At 39.6% G+C, this 17,163-nt stretch overlaps 1 protein-coding gene across 3 annotated transcripts in view; it reads right to left on the reverse strand.

Moving 5' to 3' along the window:
* Nucleotides 1–10,544: 10,544 nt before the first annotated feature.
* TXK (TXK tyrosine kinase) overlaps nt 10,545–17,163 on the reverse strand; it is a 57,488-nt gene continuing 50,869 nt past the window's right edge. For all 3 annotated transcript variants that reach the window (XM_027836372.1, XM_027836373.1, XM_027836374.1), the window contains one exon: nt 10,545–11,441. In XM_027836372.1, coding sequence (XP_027692173.1) covers nt 11,373–11,441 — 69 coding nt within the window. In that variant the 3' untranslated portion in view covers nt 10,545–11,372. The remainder of the gene's footprint in view (nt 11,442–17,163) is intronic.

The following is a 17,163-nucleotide window of genomic DNA, read 5'->3' on the forward strand; positions in this document are numbered from 1 at the left end:
GAGTATAATTAGTGGCTAAAGAAAAATATTAGTCCCTGCATATCACAAAATAAAACTTTTACACTAAAGAAATGTTAAGCAACTTCTGGAAACAGGGCAAGTGAAAAACAACCATCCTAATAAAGAATTCTTTAAATCTGGTAGCATTTTTGGATCCCTGATCTGACTAGGATGGAAATACAGAGTTACATGATAGTTTTTTTAAATATGTCACCAAGTTAGATTGCTTATAGTATCTTCTGTCCCTGAGCCTGCCCTCTAAAAATAGACTAGATTTGATACTTTCTCTATCTTTCATTGGGGGAAATGGATTCAAATCTATTTTCTAAAATTCTTAAGAATTTTATGGAAATATTGTATTTTTTTACATGCTAATGATATGACATAAGTTTTTTAAAATAATTTTTATATGTTAAATTACCAAATTTCAAATTATTTTAAATTTCCCCCTCAAACTAGATGGAAAGGAGAAAATGGAAGGAGGATCAATGTACTTTGCACTTAAGTTAAACTTTTGTTCATTGTGTACAAATATTCTCATAATTCAGGGTATAAGAAAACCACAAATGGGAAAATTACCTTTTTCAAGAATGCTTAATGTACTTATATAAAGAATTTAATTTCATTTGTTACTCTATAAGGTTTTTCTTAATGTATAGTAAGTAAATTATTTATACCAAATCCCTTCTCTAAGGGGTTTTCAATAAGCTGTTTTTAAACACCAACTTCATGGTGTTTGTTTATTTTCAAATATGACAATGACCTTGAAATTCAGCATTTATCATTTTAAGTAATACATTAGCTGCTATTTTTTATGAATCCTGTATTGTGACAAGTAATAGGTTATAAATCTTGTCCTTTTTAAAATGTATAGCTACGTTGTCAGTGTTTTTAAGAAAAAGAGGAGTTTTCAGAGGAGTTTTGTTTTTTAGTTTAGTTTTGGGTAGTCTTGAAGATATAGGGCCTGATAGTTTCCTGTAAAGACTAATTGATTAATGCAGATACCTTCAGCGACTTTTAGCATGTCTGGCTTCCATGGATTTTTAGCACCTAATTGCAGATGTGTGAAGCAACAGTACATGTCCAAAGGTGCTTTTATTTTGGCATTATCTGTGCACAAAAAGATTCCAGGTCATCCACTGATAGTAAGCTACGTTTAAGTGCCCACTCATTCTCAGATATCCTTATCCCAATGATTTTTTAGCCTTTTGAATTGATGGGATTTTCTCCAAATTAATATGAAAAAGAATTCCTTTGTGCATTGAAAAGTATTACTTTGAGAATGGCTGAATAAGTTGTGGTATATAATTGTGATGGAATACTACTGTACTGTAAGAAATGATGAGCAGGTTGATTTTAGAAAAACGTGGAAAGACTTAGATGAAATAATCAAGAGTGAAATGAGCAGAACCCAGAGAACATTGTATATAGTAACAGCAATACTGTTCAGAGAGTAACTGTAAATGACTAAGCTATTCTGAGTAATATGAATATTCAAATCAATTATAAGGGACTTATGAAGGAAAATGCTATCCGTCTCCAGAGAAAGAACTGATATATGGAAGTATATGTTGTATAGTTCATATATATATCTGTATCAGATGTCGGCTTTCTGTAATGTGGGGTTGGGAGGGAGGGAGACAACTTCGAACTCAAAATGTAACAAAAAAAAAATAAATAAGATAAGTATATAAAAAAAAAGAAAAACATTATTTTGAGAAGAGGTCTATAGGCTTCTCTGGACTGCTTAAGAGATGAATGGCACAAAATATATCCAGGACCCCCGATCTGGTCCAACCTCCTCATTTCTTACAGATTAGGAAACTCAATTTCAATCTCTCCCTTTTTTACCTCTGCCTACAAAAATGTTCCAGTCTTCTCTATCCTAAAAAATAACAAAAACCCCAAACCTCCCTTCCCTATCTTGGTACCCTTTCAAGCTATCATCCTATTAATGTTCCTGAAGAGGAGCTTTGGCACCACGCGAACACACACACGCACAATTTAATGCAACTCCTTGACTAGACCTTCCTGAAATCTATCCATTGGTCTTTTGGGGATATAAAAATCCCAAGTTAAAAACCTTTAGCCTGGATGATTCCTAAGGTCTATTCTAGTCTTAAGTCTATGATTTGTTGAATGAGGGAAGGAATAATGGAAAGATCACAGAAATAGTCTAGGAGAAGAGTCACCTTATTCTTGGTGAGCAGAAAGATGGAGGAGGGAATGTGTGATGGTATAGAGATTGAGAGGAACACAGACTCTGCATCATTGGGGATCGTATGAGCAAAAAGACATCAAAAAGAGAGATACATGTTCACAGTCTAGCAAATAACTTAGTTTGATTGACCCAAGGAGTCATGTAAAATAAAGTTAGAAAGGAAAGTGGGACTGGGTCATTGAAGGCCTAAAACATCAGAATAAGGGATTTGGATTTTACGTGGTAGGTAACGGAGAATCTCCGAAAGGTTTTGTTTAGAAAAGTGATGTAATAAGATCTGGGCATTAGAAGAATTATTCTGGTAGAGATGTGTATGATGAATTAGGAGAGGGGAGAGAATCTATATAGAAAGAATCAGTTAAAAGGTTTATTATGATAGTCTAAGCAAGAGAGGCGTGAATGGTGGCACTTGGAATAAAAAGTGGGCAGTAGTAGTTTAGAGGATCTGGTAACAGTAATTCTGGTACCACTTCTAGTGATGAGAATTCTGTCCAGATGATCCGAAAGGCCCAGTACATGGTGCTAGAGTTAACATCTTACGATTCAGTGGTTCTTCACCTGATAAAACGAGGAGCCACTGGACCCTGCTGTCCCCCAAATGCAACTTCTGTCTTCCATCTCCATCCGTTAATGTGAGAGAATTCCCCATGTCTAAAATGTGTACTTCCTCGTTTTGAACCCTCAGAGCAGAGATGACATCAGTCAGAGATGATTACCTGACATCTGTGGAGGAAGTCCTTCCTGGAGTCCTAGCTGCTGATCTGTTACATCGTGTTAATCGTGGCCTTGAGACCATATTGGAGGACCTCTTGAATCAAAACTCAGGAAAACGAGTTCTTACAGATTTATAGATAAACACCCTGCCCTGGAAAACCAGGAGGAAGTCACTGAATGGCTCTGTCCTTCTGTCATTGATTTTTAATCATCTCCACACTGCATTTCTGAGAGGTTTAAATGAAAGGATATTTGAATGTCAATCCATTTTCTCTGTCTTTGGTCCCAGAAACTTTTTTTTTTTTTTTGGGTGAAACAACGGGGTTAAGTGACTTGCCCAGGGTCACACAGCTAGTAAGTGTCAAGTGTCTGAGGCCAGATTTGAAATCTGGTCCTCCTAACTCCAAGGCTGCAGCTCTATCCACTGCACCACTTAGCTGCCCCATGGTCCCAGAAACTTTAAGATTATGTAGCTCTTAGAAGGAAGGAAGAAATCTCTATGAGCAAAATTATTTGCCAGGGTTACACCTCTCTCACTTTATGGATCCTAAATGTTCTTAAGTGGGGAAAAACCCATTATAAATACAAAACATTTCACCAAGTTTGGAAAATAAACTTTTTCTTTTGTGATCTGATCTCTAAAGATAAACAGATCACTCATTCAGTCCTGACTTCAGATCATAAGGCAGAGGCAGTACAGAGAGGCAGCAGGGATCCTACAGCTGAATTCCGGGGAGGCAGCATGACATCCCAGACAGGCCCATCCCATACCGCCTGGCAGAAGTGGCTCTGCTATGGGGCTGTGTGATGTTGGGCAAGTTCCTTCATATGTAATGTGAGAAGCTCGGGCCTGCATGATTTCTGAGATCCCTTCCAACTCTACCAGTCTTTGTGCTGTCAGAAAAGCCACAGACAGAGAGGAAAGAGGAAAAAACAAACACCAGGAAGGGTTTTCTCATGCTCAAAGCAGAGCAAACTTCCCTCAAAGCAAAGGAGTTCATCTTGTTCAGTTCTGATTCATACAAGAAGGTACCTGATGGCTGAAGATTAGCCTGAGGCAGAAAGAAAGGGGGCGGGGAACGCCCTTCCTGAGGGACTGGTTAAACGAGATCAAAAGTTATACTTGTTTGGCTGCAAAAAGTAGGAGTAGGCTCTTTTATTATAGAGGGTGAAGGGGAAAACATGCTTTGTCTATGTTCACAGCTTCATTCATGCAGTTTCAAGAATTTCATTCAGGTCCGTAACTTCTAATACTCTAGCCAGCCATACACTAAGCACCTTTTCTGGGATGGCACATTTCCTCCCAAGTTCATTAGTTGCTCTATCCAGCACCATTCATTCACGTATTCAATCATTCAAGCTATTATTAAGTGCCTATGATGTATCGAGTGTTATGCTAGGTGCTGGAGGCTTAAAAAAAAAAAAGGCAGAAAAGAGGAAGAAAGCAAGGAAGCTCAAAGAGCTTGGGGAGGAGTAAATATAATGTATGTGAATTGAATGAAAACCGTCAGGTGGCAGAGTGGATAGAAAGTGAGCCTCAGCATCAAGATGTCCCACCTCTGACACACAGTGGTTTTGTGATTCCTGGGCAACTCATTTACCCTCTAATGGCTCCCTGGTAATTCTCTTAGACCATAAGCTACAGAGCAGTTGCCAGTCTCCATTGGCAGAGGAAGTTTCTTTAGGAGCTCCTTGCACCAATTATAAATCAGAGGTCTGGAACAACAAAGCTCAACTGAGAAACTGGAGGGAAACTTTTTTTTTGGCTGGGCAATAGAGATAAGTGACTTGCCCAAGGTCACACAGACAGTAAGTGTTATGTGTCTGAGGGTAGATTTGAACTCAGGTCCTTCTGACTCCAAGGCTGATACTCTATCTACTGTGCCACCCAGCTGTCCCTGGATGGGAACTTTTAAAGTTTCCAGAAAATAAAGGGCAAGGCTAATTTAGTAGAAAGGGTGTGGAATTTTGAGTTAGGTTTGAATCTCACCTCTAATGGGTATTAACTGTGTGATCACAGGTAAGTCAACTTCTCTATGCCTTACTCTTCCTCACTTGTAAATCAGGAATAATAAATGCTTGTAACTGTCTACCACACAGAATTATTGTGAGGAAACTACTTTGTAAATCTTAAAAGGACTATATAACTGAATTACTGATAGATGGTCAAAAAGCATTTTTGAAACACATTATTTTTGAAATGCTTAAATCTCTCTGAAGTTCCATCGAGTTAAAGCCACAGTAGTGCAGTGATCGTGTACTAGAAGACCACTAGAAGAGTCACTGACAAAGGAGAATTGTAAGGCTTTGTAGTGTAATCAGAAGTACATGGCAAGAGTCCCGAGTCTGTCATTTATTAGCTATGTAAGCATAAAACAAAATTCCCCAGATCCTAAACATTTGTATTGGCAAGGATATAAAAATCCACAGGGAAGATGTCATCAGACCTTAGTAATAATGACGCAGTTCAGGGGTGCAGGGATCCCAAAATACTGAGGTACATCTAGAAAGAATTCATGGACTCAACCCATCTTCTAGTCAAGTGGCAAAAGTTTATTGTGAAGTTTTTTTATAAAGCAGGCAGAGCTCCTTAGGGAATTCACAACCTAATGCAGTGCTGCGAGAGTTTAAACAGGAAAAGTTCAGTGAATTGTGTGCCAACTATGCTAATTAGGTGGTTGGGGCAGGATCAAGGAATGGTTAGGGAGTGGTCAGTTCTTAAAGGAACATGCAATTTCATTTAAAATAAAAAAGGAAAATACCTGTTTTTATACCATACCCCATTATGAAATTTTTTAAAAACTTATTTTTAAAACCTTCCCAATAATAATGTGACAGAATTGCACATTTTCATAAAGCTTGATAAATGATAATATTTCCAGCTATAGAGTGACCAAAAACAGACAATTATCCAGAATTCATCCAATTCCCTTGGCATCTCCAGCATGGTTGGCTTTCTATGCCTGGTCTTTTTTGACATCTTCATTTTCTTCAGGGTTGTTTCCATCTTTGCCAATATCCGCCCTTTTTTCCCTTTGGGAAACGTCCCCCTCTCTGCAGGTGTTTGGGTTCTGACTTCAGAGGACGGAGAACAGGTTTAGCTACTTAATTTTTCCTCAAGGCCTCATTTTAAAAGTGGGGATAATATTTACAGAATGTTTTTCCTAGTGATTGTTGTAAAGTTCAAATGAGAAATCTATCTTGTCACAAGATGCCGTTCGAATGTGAGTTATTGTCAGTTATTAAGAGGTGACTTCCCTTTATCAGCCCCTTTAATAAAATTCTCCCAGGGCCTAGCAGTGTAGTAAGGAAGACTATATTATCTTTTTTAGTTTGGGAATGTCACTTAGCCTTTAATTCTCTGAGGTTAGAATTTCTTTTACTGGAAGTCAGTGTGGCATATTGGAGAAAACAGCAGATTGGAAATTAGTAGGCCAGGTCTCAAAGATTGGGAAGGTAGCCTACCGGAAAGAAACATGGATTTAAGATCAGAGTGCCTGGATTCAAATTCCTCATCTGTCGCTTATTAGCTGTGCCAGCCTGGGTAAGCCATGGTGCATATACAGACTCCAGTTTTCTTCCAGCCTCCTATGATCCTGTAAATTCTAGCTGTTCCTAACTTGCTGGGTGACCTGAGGTAAGCTACTTCTCTCCTGTCTGGATCTCATTGGTAAAATGAGGGGGTCCAATCATGGGATCTTTGATATAGATTTGGTTTTGGTTTTTTGTTTTGTTTTTGGTTGGGCAATGGGGTTAAGTGACTTACCCAGGGTCACACAGCTAGTAAGTGATGTATCTGAGGTCGGATTTGAACTCAGGTCTTCTTGAATCCAGGGCCGGTGCTCTATCCACTGCCCCACCTAGCCCCCCCACCCCTTTGATATAGACAGACTTAAGAGGCTATCTAGTCCTGTCCCCTCATTTGACAAATAAGGAAACTGAGGCCCAGGGATGTTAAGTGACCTATCCAAAGTCATATGGGTAACCATCAGAAACAGGATTTGAACGCAGGTCATCTCAGTCCAGAGTCAGTGCTTTTTCCCCTATACCATGCAAATTGGACCCTTCAAACATTAAGATTCTATGATGTTAGTTATACCATGTATTATACATGGCCCCAAACCCCAGGCTCTGGTTTTATAGAGCTCAAGTTCCATATCGGGAGCTTCCCCCCAAATCAGTATTTCCTTGACTTATTTTGTTCCCACCAAGATTTTGCTTTGTGGAATCTCAGAATATTTTTGTTGTTGTTTTTCTTGTTGTTGTTGTTTGTCCTTCGTTCTTGAAGACGACCATGACATCAGAGAGGTGATGCCGTGACTTGCAAGTGGATTGGGTTTAAGTGAGGGAGGGCTGTGCAAAGTGACCAGCCTCAGTCTCTCCTCCAGAGTCCTCTGGAGTGTTGAGAGTGTTAAGATATAGATCAGAACGACTGGAGGTGGTCCTGGGTACGGTGGGAGACCTTGGCCTTTTTTCAGTCTCGGAATATAGATTTTCTCTGGGTCTCCTCAGATATCTTTAACAGGATCTCCCAGGTCCCACAGAAGTATTCAAGGTAACAGAGTATCCAGTGGAGGACAACCTTTTTCCTCAATACAGAAAAGGAAAAATAACTCATGAAGCCATAAATAAATGCAAAAAAACACATAAAAAATTAACAATAGTCCATCAATAATCATACAATTCTCCTCCTTCTCTAGAGAGCCCAGGGTCCAAAACTCTAGAGACATGCCACTCTACAGATTGGACTCCTCTCAGAAGAGAACAAAATTTAGGGGTACTAAATAGGCAACACCCCTACATTCTAGTGAGTCCTATAATATTAGTATTGTATGAACTCCCTTGGAATGAAGACCCATCTTCCAAGAGGCACCAAGAGGCATCACCGTCTCCTACAGATGCTCCCAAAGTCCCAAACATAGGCTCCCTACCCTACAAGCTTATAAAATTGATCTCCTGACAATTGATGTAACCTACCTGATCAGATCTTCAAGAATCCATCTACGCTATAGAATGTTGAGTGAATACTCAACACTTATTTTCTATATTCAGGGTGTGCACTAGGTGCTGTAGTGAATACAAAGACAAGTCAGCCCTGCCCTCTAGGAGCTTACAATCTGCTTGGGGAGTTAAGACATATACACAAATAACTACAATATGAGGCAAAATGGTATAGGTGTGACAAGCTCACTAGGTGCAGCTTGGTGGTTCACTGGATAGAATGCGGGGTCAGGAATCAGGAAGATTTGAATTCAAATTCAACCTCAGACACTTACTGGCTGTGTGACCCTTGGCAAGTCACTTAACCTCTGTCTACCTCTGTTTCCCCAAATGAAAAATGGTGATAAGAATAATACATATTTCCCAAGGTCATTGTAAAGATACATACAATTATTTTACATAATGCCTAGCATATAGTAGGTGCTTAATTATGTTTCTTTCCTTCCTCCACCCTCATCTATACACACTCCATTTCTGCAGTGCTCCATTTCTTTCTTCCTTGTAGAGCATTTCTAAAGCATTCAACATGACTAGAAATTGTTTGCCACTCATATATAAAAACCACATATGAGGAAATAAGTACAATAATATTGACTGTTCCTGGAATACAAAACACTTGGTTTAACACATGCTAAGGAATTTAAAAGAAAAAAAAAAGAAAACTTTGCTGTAGAATTTTGATGGTGTGTGTTCACTCCCATTGTGGAGTGAGCAGTAACCATCCTCCCAAAATAATGAGAAGGTATTTTTCTGAAGGAAGGCAATTTTAAAGATGTCTGGCCTTATTTTTTTTTTTTAAATGCACTGCAGTGAACAGTAGGATAAGATTACAGTTTAGGCCATCCCTGATAATGGCTACAGATGGAACTTGAACATTGCAAGAGGCTTGAGAGGTAACATAATATAGTGGTTAGAGCACTGGACATGGTCTTGATGGAATCCTAATAAAGCTGCCCTCAGCCCCAATATTCTAACTTCCTTATGGACCTCACTGAACAGTAGGCATACCCTGATTTGACCACACAATCTGGCTTTAACCACATCACAGGCCCCCAGACTCAATACAGCCACTGCCTCCAGCTAGCCTCTGCCCCCATATCCAATTCTCATGTTTAAACAGGTGTGTCCATGCACTCAGTCACAACAATATTATCCATGTAGCCCAAGACAAGACCATGATACCTAACTATCTGTCTTGAGCAGACAGGACCACAATGGCTAGACAGTGAGAAAGCAGCACCGCCAGGTTGCAGACCATGATATTTGACCACCTAACCATAGAAAGGGCTTCCCCAACATAGTGCCTGTGCAGTAATAATAAAGAACTGATCGAGAGCAAATTTATGACGTAGAGAGGCTTATTATAATATCATTATCATATATAAATGCCCCCCCTTTGGGTTTTTCTGTATGCATTGTGGGTAATCACATGCGCAGTTCCACTGAGGCTGGGACCCCCCCCTCCCCCATACCTAATCCCTTGACAAATCCCGCCCACCTTTTTAATATTCATAATTTCTATTGTGTAGTCAGCATCATTACACTATAAAATTGCCTGCATTGTCTTATTAAGTTGCTGGTTCCCCTTGGAACTCAGCCCGTTTGAGGCATCACTCTCAATAAATGCCTTCACTTGGACTGGAGGTGACTGAATTCTTTGAGAAGACCCCACAACAAACCATGAAACCACAACATTTTCAGGAAGCCCTGAGTACAAATTCTGACTCATGTATTTATTAGCTGTGCAACCTTAGGTATTCAATTAAACCTCTCTGAGAGACCCTGTTAATGAGCTTTGATAATGTTTGAAACAGGCATTAGAAAAACCCATTTTGAAACTGTGTGGTGTACTAGAAGGAAGGCTGGATTTGGAATCATGGGGGCCGGGTTCAAATCCCAGCTTCACTAATTACTACTTTGGTCACCTTAGGCTAATCACTGTCTCTCAGATTTCACCTACCTCATCTGTAACATAAGGGGGTTAAACTAAGTGACCTTTAACAATCTCTTTCAGCTCTAAGTCTAGGAGACTATATGACTCCCTATCTCTGACCCCCATCTCTAGCCCTTATTTCACTAGACCTTTTTTTTCCTCACGTTTCTCTGCATTTATGGGTCTGGGGTAGTGCTGTACTGATACCAGTTCCTATGTCTCACAAGGGCTGATTGTTAAAATTTTCAGTGATTATTTACAGCTTGGAAATCAGCAAATGCAATATGTCAGGGCCTGATTTACTGTTTTGTTAATTGTCCAGACTTAAAAAAGTGATGTTGAAAATGTTAATAATGCAGATAAAACTTAAAAATATGTCTTTAGTACATTTTTTTCCCTATAGAGTCAGTTGTTAAACATTTACCAGCACATTGATGGTCTAGGGATGATAATATACATTCTCTCCTGCTGGGGAGGGGAATGCCTCCCTCTCCTGCCCTCCCCCCAGCTCACACTGATAAAGAATAGCCTCCGTTCTCTTTTTTAAAAAGGACAAAACTTCTTTTCTCCCTGTCCTCACTCTTCTCTGTCATTAACCACACAAGTCAGGACTGGCAGCTGCCAATTTTTTTTCCATTTACATCAAGGGCATAAACTCATGAGAACTGAAAGTGAAGTAACATTCAGAGAACAGTTTATTTGGATTGTCAGCAGCATGGGAGATGCACCTGGTAGGGGAGGGCAAGGAAAGTTGCTCTTCCACCTGAGTTGAGGAAGGAGCAAACAAAGGTGTTAAGGGACTTGGGGTGACATATACCAGCCCTACCCACTTAGCTCTCAACAATCTTTCTGGCTTGACCCTTCAGCTGCAAATCTGCAAGAGTCCATGTGTATGAGGGGTTCTGGGAAGAGAAGACAGGATAAGGTGCCCCATGTTAGGGCATATCCCTCTAGTACACCAACTTTACCCTATGCTTTCCTATAGCTTGGCAAGATGAATTCTTTTGTATCATCTTCTGCCTTTTGTGGCTTTCTTCTTCTCTTTCCAACAAATCTCTTCAAGAATCAAAAGTCTTGGCAGATGGAAATACTTGGGAATCTGTGTAAATCCACATGTCCAGCAGGTCAGGCCTCTCCATCAAATGGTTTTAATCTTTGTGGTTGTGACCAAAGAGATCACACTTTCATAATATAAAACTTAGGGGAGAGTTGGGGTTTTAGTTAGATCCCCACTGCTCCCCTGGCTTCCCACAAAGAAATGTTGGGTCCCACTTATTCATTATCACACACTGATGATGGCAATTTAATCGTCACAGGAGAAACTGTGGATCAAAGATATAAAGTAAGTGAAAAGCTTCATACGTCTTCACAATGTACATAGGTCATTCATCATCAGCAACTTTCTAGAGAAGATCATTATCAATGACCAAAAAAGGAATTTCCTTTCCTGACAATTCAGCAAGGAGGACACTGGTGTTGGGGTCTTTGATGTTCCATCTTGGGTCACCCAGTCTCTGCTATATCTGTGAGTGCCTGAGTCAATTCAGCAAAAGTAGGGCGGCCTTCAGGTTTCTGAAAGAGGTCAGATAAGAGGACGGCATCATTAGAAGACTCACTCTAACACAGGTTATAGGCCTTCCTGGCAAGCAGCCATAACCTCAAGCAGAAGAACACATACAAGGAAGAGAGTCATCAGACTTGGCCATCAGACCTAGTCATTTCAGCATGAGCATTAGTGTAGGAGTTAGCCACAAATAATACATTCTTAGCACAAAATGAAGGGCTGTGCGTGTGTCTGTGTGTCTGTGAGAGACAGAGAGAGAGAGAGAGAGACAGACAGACAGACAGACAGAATGAATGAATCTTCTGGAAACTGTAAAATGAGGGTAATATTACTACATTTCACAGGGTTGTTATAAGGGTCTAATAAAATAACATATATACAGAATTTTGCAAATCTTAAAGCACTAATATAATTATTATTATTATTACCTTTTGCTTTTATCAGTCACCCCCTCATACACTGATGTGTATGATGTCCAAATATGAAAGATTCAGTATACTAGGCCAAAAAAATCATGGTTGCGCCATAGGATGGGGATTGGATCACAGTCGTGGGATGGTATAAAGATAGGCAGACAACAAACATTTGTTTGTCTACTATGTACCACACACTGTGTTAAGAGCTGGGAATACAAATGCAAAAAGAAGATAGTACTTGCCCTCAAGGAGCTTACATTCTAACGGGAAAACAAAAGCTGAAAAACAGGGAGAGAAGCAGATACCAAAAGGAGGTATGTTGGCAAAGTAATAACTACAACTGGGAGGGAATGAAGTATGGCTGGCCTGGGCCAGTCCCCCGAAAGGTTTAAAAACAACATCATTATTCTGGACTATTTGCTTTCCAATTTACCCAGTGATTTTCTAAGTCTAAATTATTTCTGAACCCTTAGGTTGTACAGAAGCAAAAGATCATGGGATTTGGAACAGGAAGATCCCTTAATAATGAGTTCATTATTATGTTGTGTTCTAGAGTTTGCAAAGCACTTTACATACGTTATGCCATTTGATCCTCACAGTCTGTGAGGTAGGGTAGGGTAGGTGCTATGATTATCCTCATTTTATAAATCAAGAAACTAAGGTTCAGAGAGATCATTTCCCTTCTTCCCAGTCATAATGGCCCCTCAGTCACATCAAACAAACAATAAAAGCTGAGCCATCTATAACAAGCTGTCATTCCACATGAAACCTATATGAGAACAGTTAGGAGGGAAACAATGTGATACTGATTATAAACAACTAATGACTTCAGAGGCAGAAGAGATCAGTGTGAGCTAGCAGAGACTGAGAAAGGCCTTGAAAAAATGGACAGAATCTTCATAGATGAAAAGGAATGTGGTGGGCATAGCATATAAACACCGCTTGACTATAGATGACCTCTAAGATTCTTTCTAACTCTAAATCTATGATGCCATGAGCCCATTTCCAATTTATGTGATATGTAATTTTTTGTAGATAGCTGTTTGCACATTGTCTCACCTCTCTGAGAGTAGGGCCTGTCTTTTCCTTTCTTTTTATTTCCAGTGCCTGGCACATAGTAGGCATTTAATAGATGTTTATTGGCTGAATGACTGACTATAAAGTTGAAGGCCCTGAAATCCAGGTAGGAGAGTTGGACTTGATGAAAGGATTATGGAGGGCCATGAAAAGTAACCAGAAGTGTTGGATTTGGGGAGGAATAAATCAGGAATTGTAGGAGTTGTAGATTCTTGAGCCAAGCAAGTAAGATGATAAAAGTGGAATGTTAGAAAAATTAGTTTGAGAAAAGCAGAGTAGTATATATAGAAAGTTGGCTTTCTGTCAGAAAGACCTGGGTTCAAATCCAGCCTCTAACATATATTGGTTTTGTGACCCTGGGCAAGTCACTGAAACTCTTAGTGCCCCCCAGGCAAAAGAGGTGCTAATCTGGATTGGTGGAGGAATTTCCTCCTGGAGAGTTTCCTCCCGGAGGAACATGTATTTACATGTCTGGTTTAAAAAAAAAGGGGGGGGAAGGAAGGGGAGAATGCGAAACAATGGAACTCAATAGCCCAATGTTGATAAAGTGGAAAACAATAATTACCTAGGGAAAAAACTCCTTGATGAAAATCACTGGGTACACTGGAAAGCAGTCTGGCAGAAATTAGAATTATTAGACTATAAAAAGATTAGGAGAGAAACAGAATGTATACTTCTCCCAGCTATGGGTAGGAAATGCATTCTTAACCAAAGAGAGAGAGGCAATTACAAAAGATAAAATAGATAACTTTGATTACATGAAATTGAAAAGCTTCTTCACTGACAAAATTAATAAACCTAGAATAAGAAATTGTCAAATGGGGGGAACATCTTTGTATCAAATTTCTCTGATAAGGGTTTGGTATCCAACCTATATAAAGCAATCAATAAATGCACATATAAGACTAACAGCCATTTTCCAATAGACAAATGGTCTAAGGATATGAGCAGTTCTCAAAAAAAGAATTGTAAAGTATTCACAACCACATAAAATCCCATCACTAATAATCAGAGATATGAAAATCAAAACAACCCTGAAGTACCACCTCACAGCCTGCAAATTGGCAAAGATTGCCCCAAAAATGGCAATAGTTAATGTTGGAGGGACTGTGGAATGATAGACCCACTAATTCAATGCTGGTAGAGCTGTGAAATGGTACAACCATTTTGGAAATCAATTTGGAATATACAAATAAAGTGACTAAAATGTCCATACCCTTTGAACCAGAGACTCCATTACTGGGTTTATACCCCAAGGAAGCCATTGACAGAAGAAAGTTATCATACACATCAAAATATTTATAGCAATACTTTTTATGATAGTAAAGAATTGGAAGCTGTAGATACCCATTGATTGTGGAATGGCTAAACAAATTGTGGTACATGACTATAATGGCATATTACTGTTCTGTAAAAAATATGGAGACAGCTAGGTGGCGCAATGGATAGAGCACTGGCCCTGAGGTCAGGAGGACCTGAGTTCAAATCCAACCTCAGACACTTGACACTTACTAGCTGTGTGACCCTGAGCAAGTCACTTAACCCCATTGCCTAGCCCACCCCACAAAAAAATTATGTATATAATGAATACAGAGAAGCATGTAAAGATTTATGTGAACTGAGGAAGAGTTAAGTAAACAGAACTAAGAAAACAATACAGTTAGTTATCCCTTCCAAATCTCGACTTTCCTCGTCACACTTTTGATCTATCACAGGTCAGCATAAGAAATTAAATGGGAATTTGGGGGGAGTTTTGTGGAAGTTGCAGATGATGCATGAAAGCCAGCAGCTGACACAGAGTTGATAACCAAATACTTAACCCAAATTTTACCATGAGGTACTGTAAATGCCCATGAAAGAAAATGAAAAAATCCAGATTTCTTCTCTAGTATGAAGGGCCAAAATATTTTATGAGGATGTTCCAGATTGTGAAAGCGCCAAGCCCCTAGCCCCTACAATGTGGAAGAGATCATTGTATGCACAATAAGTACAAAAATGTGAATGAAAAGAACAACCACATGCAAAAAAAATCGAAAGTAAATGTAACAAAATTATAAAAATCAAGCATAACTCAAATTAAAAGATATTAGAGTATAACTCTAACCCACTCCTTCATGGAGGTGGGAGGCTCACAGATGTTACACATTGCACATGTATTTGGACTTTTTAAAACTATTGATCAAATGTGCTGGGATTTTTCCTTTTTTTTGTCTTTAAAAAGTACTATTTTCAGGGCAGCTAGGTGGCAAAGTGGATAGAGCTCCAGCCTTGGAGTCAGAAGGACCTGAGTTCAAATCTAGCCTCAGACACTTGACACTTACTAGCTGTGTGACCTTAGGCAAGTCACTTAACCCCGATTGCCTCACCAAAAAAAGCTAAATAAATAAATAAAAATAAAAAGTATTATTTGTTATACAGGATGGAACTCATGAAGAGTCACATATGACTGGAAAATGAGTCAACAAGGGAAGGGAGAAGGGCAAAGGTTACTAGAGATAACTATTATAATGTTAAAACAGAAGACATCAAAAAAACTTATTTAAAAAACAAAGAAAGGAACAAAGTTAAGGAGCCAGTTGTTAGAGATTCAGGGGACTGGAATTACGGAGACAATCAAGGAAGCTGTTCCAGTAACTACAGAATTAGAAGCTAGAATAGTAGAATGGGGGGGGGGGGGCGGAACCAAGATGGCGGAGTGAAAGCAGTGACTTGCTTGAGGTCTCCCTCAAACCCCTCCAAATACCAGTAAAAAAAATGGCTCTAAACAAATTCTAAAGCAGCAGAACCCACAAAAAGACAGAGCGAAACAAATTTCCAGCCCAAGACAACCTGAATGGTTGATCGGAAAGGTATATCACACGCAGTTTGGTGTGGGTGTGCAGGCCACAGCGACCCTGGAGCAGGCCTCAGAGGACTGAATCACGGGAAGCTGTAGTGGTTTCCTGACTTCTCAACCCATAAAGACCAAAGACAGCTTGGAAGGTCAGTGGGAAAAGTCTGTGACTGCAGTGAGAGTTAGAAGCTAGGTCTCAGCCACAAGTCCCGAGCGTGGCCTGCAGGCCACAGTTGCCTCCTGAGCTTCCAGCCCACAGACTGAGAGGGAATCAAGTGGCTGATCAGAGAGAGATTGCAGGGATCTCTTTGCCAGTGCTGAGGCAGGAAAATCTTGCTTTGCTCATGCTTGGATCTGGGTCACAGTTCTGAGGGGCGATCCTAGGGCGAGGAGGAGTGCTGGCATGGTGGAGCTTGTTGTGGTGGTGGAGAGGAAACACCTCGCCCCTTATCATACCACCTTGGAAGAACTGCAAATTTACGGCCCCTAGAAGTACCTGTGAAAACAGCTGTACAAACCCCCAAAGCTTGGGACAGTACATTCTCCACGCTGGAAACAGACTCTTACCTTAACAAAGAGTTTAAAACTCAAATAATTGGCCGGGATCATGAATAAGCAGCGCAAAAAGAGTCAGACTATATTATCTTACTTTGGTGACAAAGAAGATCAAAACATACAACCAGAAGAAGACAACAAAGCCAAAGCTCCTACATACAAAGCCTCCAAGAAAAATATGAATCAATCCCAGGCCTTGGAAGAGCTCAAAAGGGATTTCGAGAAGCAAGTAAGAGAAATAGAGGGAAAACTGGGAAGAGAAATGAGACTGATGCAAGAAAATCATGCAAAACAAGTCAACAGCTTGCTAAAGGAGACCCAAAAAAATACTGAAGAAAATAACACCTTAAAAAATAGCCTAACCCAAATGGCAAAAGAGGTCCAAAAAGCCAATGAGGAGAAAAATGCCCTAAAAAACAATATTGGCCAAATGGAAAAGGAAGTCCAAAAGATTATTGAAGAAAATACTTCCTTAAAAATTAGAATAGAGTAATTGGAAGCTAGTGACTTTATGAGAAATCAAGACACTGTAAAACAATCCAAAAGAATGAAAAATTAGAAAACAATGTGAAATATCTTATTGGAAAAACAACTGATCTAGAAAATAGATCCAGGAGAGAGAATTTAAAAATTATTGGACTATCTGAAAGCCATTATCAATAAAAGAACCTAGACATCATCTTTCAAGAAATTATCAAGGAAAACTGCCCTGATATTTTAGAACCAGAGGGCAAAATAGAAATGGAAAGAATCCACCAATCACCTACTGAAAGAGATCCCAAAGGAAAACTCCTAGGAATATTGTAGCCAAATTCCAGAGTTTCCAGGTCAAGGAGAAAATATTGCAAG

Source organism: Vombatus ursinus, unplaced genomic scaffold (assembly GCF_900497805.2).
Source record: "Vombatus ursinus unplaced genomic scaffold, bare-nosed wombat genome assembly UNPS02014818.1, whole genome shotgun sequence".
Classification (NCBI taxonomy): domain Eukaryota; kingdom Metazoa; phylum Chordata; class Mammalia; order Diprotodontia; family Vombatidae; genus Vombatus; species Vombatus ursinus.